Source organism: Salmo trutta, chromosome 15 (genome assembly GCF_901001165.1).
Source record: "Salmo trutta chromosome 15, fSalTru1.1, whole genome shotgun sequence".
Taxonomy (NCBI): Eukaryota; Metazoa; Chordata; class Actinopteri; order Salmoniformes; family Salmonidae; genus Salmo; species Salmo trutta.
The window spans coordinates 54,323,041-54,333,071 of record NC_042971.1 but is presented as its reverse complement, the minus strand read 5'-3'; the positions used below and the strand labels follow the sequence as shown (position 1 = coordinate 54,333,071).

General features: G+C 44.9%; 1 protein-coding gene across 5 annotated transcripts in view; it reads right to left on the bottom strand.

Moving 5' to 3' along the window:
* Positions 1-1,012: 1,012 nt before the first annotated feature.
* Positions 1,013-10,031, bottom strand: part of LOC115149367 (adenomatous polyposis coli protein) — a 49,781-nt gene continuing 40,762 nt past the window's right edge. For all 5 annotated transcript variants that reach the window (XM_029692175.1, XM_029692180.1, XM_029692178.1 and 2 more), the window contains one exon: positions 1,013-8,544. In XM_029692175.1, coding sequence (XP_029548035.1) covers positions 2,079-8,544 — 6,466 coding nt within the window. In that variant the 3' untranslated portion in view covers positions 1,013-2,078. The remainder of the gene's footprint in view (positions 8,545-10,031) is intronic.

Genomic DNA, 10,031 nt, shown 5'->3' with positions numbered 1-10,031 from the left:
AGTTTCCTTCATTAACAGTCCAAAATCACATTGCACAATATCACAGAGTTCTATCCTTATTAATTTTATACAACCATTTAGATGTAAGTCCCATAGCTGAGGCTAGTATATAAACATTATGGTAATATGGCCGTATTGTCTCATGAGTGTCACGAAATTGTACCAAACGGACCAGTTCGTAGCTGGATTCTTCAACGATCTTTTATACCTTCTTCAGAACATAAATGTCGTTCAGTGCTCCAATTCTGTGAGGTGGAAGAATCCTTTGTTCTCTATACTGTGGCCATGAGGAGAGAATTTTCTCATTGGAATTTACGACTGCTCTCACTGAGCCTGGTGTCAGAAGTATAGAGGTCAGGGGATGGTGCATAGAAAAGGCCTGGTGCAGAGGGAGGGGGGTCAACTGTGCTCGCTGTACCCAGAGAGCAACGGCATGACAGTGCTATGATGGATGTGATCTGATTGAGCTAATTTACTGGGGATTCACCATTTTATTCATGATATCCCATTGATTCTTGATGAATATAACTTATAAATGCCTCACCCGCTTAGTTCAACTATCGTACACCATCAGAAATCAAAACAAGCTTTTTCTTCAATTTTTGTAAACATACATGTAAATAAACTGTACAGCCTCAAAACATGGTCAAAACTATAATTTTGATATCATGGATGGTCAGACCTTGCATCCATAGTTCTATTAATTTAAGTGGTTACATTTCTCCAGACCCATTCCCCAGCTTTTTACCAAAACAGTGGTGAGGAGACCACTTCATTTCAAATGCGGATTGCCCTTATGTTATTGCACTCGTACAACAAGAAATGTGTATGTAGTTGTGTAAGGAATTCATGCCTATAGCTACATCCCCTTGGCTTGTATATCAAAACATAGCTGCACTAAGGACACGAGTTCATCATTCACTGTAAGCAGATCTTAAGTTCCACTCACTACCAAAATATCTTCAAGACAGATAATCAAACACTTCCACTGTTCAGTAACACTGGACACCAATTTTTCACCCCAACATTTTAACATGATTTATTATGTTGATTTACAATTTTGAATGTGACTTTTTTACTTTGAATATCCGATCACAAATGTATTGCATGAGAAAACAAAAAGTATTTCAGACAGTGTAATTTTTGGGTAGTACAAAATAGTACATAATCTCCTCTGATTATGTGCTTCAGCATTACAGTGATTACAGGGGAAACTAAAACTACCTTAAAAAAAAAAAAGATAAACCAACACCAAAACCCTATAGTAATATGTGTTCATTCAGTCCTTCAGAGTCTCTTAGTTAAAAAGCAACCAACTCACCTGATAACAATTAAACAACAAACAGCAGAGCCATGTATCGTTCTACTCTCATAATTTTCCAATGGAAATATTTCTCATTAATTCGAAAAAGTTGTCAAGGTTAACTTGCGGTTAATTCCTTTACTTTCAGAGCACACTTGAAATAGTGTAAAACTTTACACTACAGCAACCAACATGTCATGTGACCACAAATGTTAATCTTTACCATCTGGGCAGTTTACATGCAAGGATGGGAAGCTTATAATACATTTGCATTAGTAAAAATTAAAATTACTTTTCTTTCTGACCTAAATAAAGGCATATCATTTTTTTTTTTAAATTGAATGGAGTGGTATTAAAGTCGATCTTTAAGTGTTTTAACATCCCAAATATGCAACTTTAAGTGATTATCTTTGTCAAGTCGGAGAAGATTCAGGATCTTGACAGGGGTTTAAATTAAATACATAATTAAAATCTGTACAGTACAAATTCACATACATTATCCTTCAGAGGTCTCCCTCTCTCCCTCTGATAACCAGTGTCCCAGCCACATTCCTACCAGCAAAAAAAACACAGGGTCCATCAATTAGGCATCAACTACAATAACAGTCTAGTGACTCACTATTTACATGTTTATTTTTTACACCAAAAATTGTGATGAATCTGTTCTTTGCTTTGATTGTGTTTGTTGTAAATAATTATTTACAACAGAGATCACTAGGTATGTTCAAGACATTTCCCCTAGATCATCTGTGTGTGTAGTCTAGCCTCAAGTGACTTAAACTGAGGTTACAATGTAGGACCCACTTTCTCCAGCACTTTCTCCTTTAGAGTCTCTCTTTTTTGCACTGTTGGTTACACTGACAGGCGTGGGTATCTGTGAGGGTCGTGGTGGTGTGGCACTGTCAGCACTGCTCTTCCTGGAACTAGGGGTGTAGTTGAAAGGGCTGACCCTGGCAGCCACAGCCCCACTCGGTGAGCTGTGTTTGCTAGAGGTGGAGGAGCTAAAAGGGGTGCGTTCAGCAAGAGACAGTTCATGGGCCTCTGGGACGATGCTTGGGTTACTCTGAGCAGGCTTGAGGTCTGGCCCTTTCTTATCAATACTCTCACTGCTCCTAAACAAGTTTAAATTGGTCTCTGAATCTAGCCTAAGAGCATTTACACTTTCATTTGTGGACTGTTTGGGATGGGTTTCACTTGTCAAGAGATCAACAGAAGGCATTTTGACTATAACACTGTCAATTACAGGAGGGGTGTTTGCTGTTGGGGATTTTCCAGACCTCGGGTTGTTAATGGGACAATCCTCAATCCTCACCCACACATCCTCAGTCTTGGACACTGCAGGGCTCATTTGGTGCCCCATGGCCACGGTGTCCATGGACTCTATGGAGGAAGAATCACGGCCTTCTGACTGAGACATTTCACTATCCTTCATCTTCCTCCATGTTCCTTTTAAAGGGTTTCCATCTTTGCCGTGTGGGGACCTTTGGGCTGGACTCAGTGGCTGTCGTTCATCCTCACTTTTGCCCTTTTCACTTGACTCAGAGGAGGCAGAGAGGATGGAAGAGGAGCTGCCGGTTCTCTTCCAGGTGCCAACCCTTGGGAGAGAGGAGGAGTGTTTGCTGTTCTCCCTCTTCCATGTCCCTTTCCTGTTAAGATTAGGGAGCCTAGAGGGGCTTTCTGAATGGGACCTGGAGATGTCATGCTTCCCTCCTCTTTGAGGCTTCTCATCCCCATTTTCAGAGGAGTTTGGATTCTGCGGGGACTTTTTCCAGTTGCTTCCTTGACTTCCTTGATAGGGTAAAGTTAACGACATATCTGGCAAAGACGGACTCGACACAGGCGTTTGAGACTGGCTGGTAGAAGAGGGGGACAGAGACTCGAACGAAGCAGACTCTTCCAATTTCCTCTTCAGTGTTGGACTAGGGGCCTCTTTGATGAACGTTGACTGGCGAACTAGGGCAGGTTTCTCCGACCGGTCTGACTCACTTCCACTAGACTTTGTGGACGACATCCTGGACAAATCCTGCTTCTTAGAAGGGCCAGCAACTCCATACTGGTTCAGACTCTTTGAGGCAGATTCACTCCTAGGGATTCCGCTAGTGCTTCTCGTCAAGCCAGTCTGCTTGGGTGGCGTTTGCTGACCCATCGGTCTCCCAGGGGAGGTGTAGGCCATCCTGCCAGAACCAGAAGACTTAGTTGACAATGTGCTTGGAGAAGCAGTGCGAGGCACTTGGGATAATTTGTTTGACGAGCCGAGACCATTTCTTCCAGGTGACACAGAGGTGCGACCAGGTGACTGCATGGGTCTGGTGGTCAAGGACTGCTGAGCTGGTCTGGATGGTGTGGAGTCTCTGGATCCAGATCGTGATGAAGCTTTACTTGATCCCGATTGAGATCCAGGCTGATCCCTGGCCGGACTAGGATCAGATTTAGTAGGTGGTTTGATGCTTCTGGGTGAGTTACTGGAATTCTGCCCTTGAGTGGGGGGAGTTTTTGAGACAGAGGCTGGACCACGGGGTGGAGGCTTCTTTTGGACTGGGCTAGTGCTTGGAGAACTGCTTCTAACGCCAGGGACCTGGATCATTGTCCTCCCACGAGAAATCATGGGAACACTAGGGGCAGTCGGCCTCTGCTGTAATGAGGCTGGGGTCTCAGCGCTGGCACGTGGTTTTCCTGTTATGAGACTTTTATAGACTTTCTTGCCCCCTTTAAGAGCTTTTGCTGCCTCCTCTTCCTTTTCTTTTTTTTGGGCTTCTAAAGTGCTCTTTTCACCAGGCTTTAATATCCGTGGGCGTCCTTTGTCAGATGCAGACTTATTATCCTCTGAATTTACGGGCAAGTGGAAAGGGGAGCCAAGGGATATTCCAGATTTGAGGGAGAGGATTGAGTCAGAGTCAGATGAGCCTTGTCTAGAGAGGCTAGCAGCTGCCTGGTGCAAACTGCTGACGATGGAATTGGCACCCTCTTGGATGGCCTTCCAATCAAAAGATTCAGAGTCTGGAGATAAGGCTTGTTCAGAAACTGGACTATGTGTATCAGTGAGATCCAATGTGAGATCAGGCTCCTCAGCTAAAATTCTATCCATACTTTTCTCCTCAGTGGCATCTCCTTGGTCATTCCCCCCCTTATTTCTGGCTGTCTGTTTCTTCTTTTTTGGCATGGCTGAACTGATGCACTCTTGTAGAAGGTCATCTTCTGAATCAATGCTTAGTGAGCTGAGTGAACTGTTTCTTGAGAAACACACAGGGGTGTCTTCTACATGAAAGGCTTTTGGTGCGTAACCAGAGGCTTGGGGTTTAGAAGTAGCTTCTACCTGAGTTACATCCTCCATTTCTTTTGGCTGGAGGTCTTTGTTGTTGTTCTCTTGGTCAATGTCACTTAACGAGCTGAGAGATGAGTTTCTAGAGAAACACATTGGTGTATCCTCAATGGAAAACTTCTGCTTCTCATCTGGCACTGGCCCCACGTTTTCTTTGGATGGTTGTGGAAAGACTGCCTGCTTCTGCTGCAGAGGTTTTGTTGGAGCAGTCATTGGTACATTTGCCCTGTTTGTTCTTGCGGATGGCTCTCCACGGTTTTTCGTTGACACTTTTCTCTGGTCCTTGTCTTTTCTAAGTTGTGCCTTTTCCTTTGAGAGATCAGGTTCATCATCCTCAAAATCCAAGGAACTCAGGGAGTCATTGCGTGAAAAGCAATAGGGTGTACCCTCTATTGGTGTGTAATTCTGTGGCAAGTCAAAAGCAAACCCTGCCCGTGGCCTCTCATCTGCATTTGGTGGCTTATCTGGGAAATTTCTGGAGGCCATTTTTGGCTCAAGCATTTTGGTTTCTTTGTTTTTATCGGGGTATGAAGCAAAGTTGAAAGGGGGCTGGGGTTTTTTAATCATCCTAGCTCTGTACTCACTACTCTGTGGCATTGGTTTAACAGGGGATGTGGGCTTCTTCTTTTCAACCTCCTGTTTGACTAGACTAACAGGAGAAGCTGATGAAGGGTGCTGTGGTTGATCATTCATTTTCTGTACTCTAAAGGGCTTGTGGATTTTACCTTTTGGCATGGCTGAACTGATACACTCTGCTAAGATGTCATCCCCTTCATTTTCTGCAGCAGCAGCTTGTGTGAAGGAGGAAGTACCACCTCCATCTTTTTCATCTGTACTTTCCCCTTCTGGAATAGTATCCCTTATTTGACTGGAGGATACTTCTGCACAAGGAGGAGCACAGCTTTCAGCATTGGCCAGCTCATTTGGGGGTGAATCAATGGTGAGGTCGCTGAGAGATGTGGCTGTTGAGAAATTTATAGGGGTTCCCTCTATGCAGTAAATCCTAGGCATGTCCTCTCCATGGGTGAAGCCAACAGTCTTCTGCTGTCCTCGGGTTTGTGAAGAGAGTAACTTGTACACAGGAAGTTGGCTTGGTTTATGGGCAGTAGGTGGTGGTATTCTAGAAGTAGTGTTGGAAGGCGATTGCTTTTTGGGTTTTCTCGATGACTTTGTTGGCATGGCTGAGTTTATGCAAGCCTCCAGTATTTCTATATCGTCATCATCCGAATCATCCAAAATGTCTTTTTCCACCTCACCAGGTGAATGCTTCTCTTGGCTTGGGGATTCTGTAGTGTCATCATGCTCATGCTCAGCCTCATTTCCCTGGTCGTCTTCGTGAACAGGAGACATGATCTTGAGCTCATTATCTTTCTGAATGTAAGGTTCATCTAAGCTTAAAGCACTGAGGCTGGATGCACAAGAGAATCCATCTGGGGTATTCTCTGTCGCAAAGTGTAGGAGGGTGTCGTTATCCGGAAGCACCTGGACTCTCTGGACAGCAGCGTGTACAGCAGCATGCCTTGGAGCCAAATCCGCCCTCGGCGGCGGCGGCGGCGGCACCTTTTTGTGTTTCATTGGGGGTGGATGTTGATGTTGTGGGGGTGGTGGCGTTTTGCTTCGGCTCGGAGGCATGGTCTGACCAGGGCTGTCGGGCAGATCACTTGGGCTGATGATTCCACTGGGCATCCCGCTGCACAATTCACTCTGTATAGAGCTAGCGATGGAGTTGCTCTCAAAGCTGTCCAGGGAGCTTACAGATGTGCATCTGCTGAACATGAGGGGTGTCTCCTGCACATAGTGTTCTGGGGGGCTTTTGGGAGTCTGGGCACCACTTTTGGATGGTGATTTGGCTCCTGATGAAAACTCAACGGCTTTGTGATGTCTGGATCCGTCTCCATGAACTTGACTAGTTCTTGGAGGCTTTATTCGGACATACTGCGCAGACGACTGGCCCTCGGTTTTGCCTTGTTCTTGGGCGTGACTGCCAGTGGACTCTTTCTCAGAGATGGGAAGAGTTGGGTAGTTGCTAGCAGCATTCACATTCCTCTTGCAGCCTTCCATTTCGTCCTCATCTGAGGACAAGGATGACAGAGAGCTACCCCTTGAGAAACAGATGGGTGTGTCCTCAACACAGTACGTCTGTAGGGTCTCTTGATTGACGGTAGGAGGTTTGCATGTTGTGTTCTTCTGGCCTGGTCGAGTTGGCCCTGACCTCGTTTGAGCCGAGGATGGATGTAGCTGCATTTGTCTCCCTGCATTCTTTTTGGATGTCACGGATGATGTTGAACCATCTTGGCTTAGATGGTCTTTCACTGAGCTCTGAGTGGAGGATGACTTTGAATGACTAAACATGGATTTTTGGGAGGAGGATTCGGAGTACTTCAAACTGTAATCAATTGGTTGTTCCGTATGATGCCCCTTGTTGTATTTCATACTGTAATTGGTCGGCTGGTCATCCTGTTGTTCTTCCTCTGAGTATCGCTCACTGTAATTGGTTGGTTTGTCATCACCATAATCATCCACAGACTGGCACATAATCTGGTTGTTCATCTTTTTGTTCATTCCTTGAGTGGGACCAGCATTGCTTTGATCTTGTTGGTGTTGGTTGGTGTTCCTTGATCTGAATCCTTGTTGCATTTCTGTTTGCACAAACCTGGGCTTGTACTTCAATTTCTCCTCCCCCTCACTGTTGCCCTCTGTGTACATGGGGTAGCCTGTGCTTTGAGATCGCACAGACCTCTGATCTGTCTGTTTCATCTCCTCCATGTGCTTAGGCCTCGCCCATCTCTCATTTTGGCTTGGACTTTGCCGACCAGAGTTCAGCTGCTCGTCAGAATACTTTAGGCTGTAGTTGATCGGTGTGTCAACTTCTCCATCATCATCTTCCATGTGGTTGGCATTGTGGATCTTATGAGCAAGGTCTGCAGGATATTTTCTATAGACGCAACACTTCCCTTCATCATCCTCAGAGTAGGAGTCCACAGATGGCTTCATCTGTCCTCTTTTGCCATAGCCGTCAGTGCTGTTTACGCTGTTGAGACTGTCGTTGGATGCCTTGTATTCCAACTTGGGCATTGGACATGGTCTGCCCGAGTGATCGGGTTTAGTGTAGGGATATACATTTGAATGACCATGTGTTGCAGTTGTACAGTGAGGGTCTTGATTTGGGGTCTCTGGTGACCGGTCATCAAGGCCAGTCAGTAAGTGAATACTGTTCACTTCCTCCATCACCATGGCAATCTGAGCAGCTGTTGTGGCGGGCATTTGCATTCTCTTAGCATCATGATCTGGGTGGAAACCACTGGGTGCACCCCTCTGTCTGTCTCTGTCCTGGCTCCGATCCCTCTCTGCCCTAACACTGTCTATGTTCCCCCTTGGGTTGTCTCTGGGTGACGGGCTCGACAGAACTGGGGTGTTCACGTAAGGGGAGCGCACAGGCACACTGTTGGGGCTAAACCCGTCTGATCTAGAGATACCATCGTAATCACTGTAGACATTCTGCTTGTGCCTGCTTGGTTTACCCCTGTGGGACGCCTTGGGGCTTAAATTGTCAATATTGTCAAACGTCTCCGAGAGGTGCTGAGAGTCCAGTTCCTCAATCAGGGCTTTCTGTTTCCTGACGTGAAGAGAGGGCAGGCTAGATCCAGGTGACATGATGTTGGCATCCTTGTATTTGGCGGGCCTGTTGGCCATGAGGTTCCTCAGTGCTGCGGCACTGCCCATAGCGATCATCTTGTGCTTGGAGTGGATGAGGTTCTTCAGCATGCTCACAGCACCCATTTCCCACAAGGCCTCCTGGTCCTTTGCATTGCGGGCCGAGAGGTTCCACAGCGTGCCACACGCGTTGCTCACGATAGTCAGGCTGTGAGACTTCAGGTGCTGCAGGAGTGTCTGAAGACAGCTGTTCTCTCTCAGGATTTGTCTACAGAGGGGGAAAAAAAAAAAGCAAAAAAGCAACACACGGTCTTGTAAGCTTTCAAGTGTAAAAACATTAAACATTATTACAGGAGGAGTCAGTATAATATCAAATATTTAACAGCACAACACTATAATGAATAGTGATGCACCGGTGACATTTTCCTTGCCAAAAAAACCCCGATATGGTTAGCGATATTTCATTTTAGAGACCTTTTCACCTGTTGGGGCTAGGGGGCAGTATTTTCACGGCCGGATAAAAAATGTACCCGATTTAATCTGGTTACTACTCCTGCCCAGAAACTAGAATATGCATATAATTAGTAGATTTGGATAGAAAACACTAAAGTTTCTAAAACTGTTTGAATGGTGTCTGTGAGTATAACAGAACTCATATGGCAGGCCAAAACCTGAGAAGATTCTATACAGGAAGTGCCCTGTCTGACAATTTGTTCTCCTTCTAGTTTGACATGCTTCTAAGTACAGTAATAGAATATTTTGACATTTGTCATGAAATGCGCTCGCGCGTTACCCTTCGGATAGTGACCTGAACGCACGAACAAAAACGGAGGTATTTGGATATAACTATGGATTATTTGGAACCAAAACAACATTTGTTGTTGAAGTAGAAGTCCTGGGAGTGCATTCTGACGAAGAACAGCAAAGGTAATCCAATTTTTCTAATAGTAATTCTGAGTTTAGGTTGTCCCAAACTTGTCCCAAATTAGCTAGCCGTGATGGCTGAGCTATGTACTCAGAATATTGCAAAATGTGCTTTCGCCGAAAAGCTATTTTAAAATCTGACATAGCATTTGCATAAAGGAGTTCTGTATCTATAATTCTTAAAATAATTATGTATTTTGTCAACGTTTATCATGAGTAATTTAGTAAATTCACCGGAAGATTGCGGTTGGTATGCTAGTTCTGAACATCACATGCTAATGTAAAAAGCTGGTTGATATAAATATGAACTTGATTGAACAAAACATGCATGTATTGTGTAACATAATGTCCTAGGAGTGTCATCTGATGAAGATCATCAAAGGTTAGTGCTGCATTTAGCTGTGGTTTTCGTTTTTGTGACATATATGCTTGCTTTGAAAATGGCAGGGTACTCTCCTGACATAATCTAATGTTTTGCTTTCGCTGTAAAGCCTTTTTGAAATCGGACAATGTGGTTGGATTAACGAGAGTCTTATCTTTCAAATGGTGTAAAATAGTCATATGTTTGAGAAATTGAAGTTATAGCATTTTTGAGTTTTGTATTTCGCGCCACGCGATTCCACTGGCTGTTGACGCTAACGTCCCACTGGCCCAGAGAGGTTAAGTATTCTAGTACAGTTAAATAGTTAACACACACACACACGAACATAGCGGTCTAAGGCACTGCATCTCAGTGCAAGAGCCGTCACTACAGTCCCTGGTTCGAATCCAGGCTGTATGACATCCGGCCGTGATTGGGAGTCCCATAGGGTGGCGCACAATTAGCCCAGC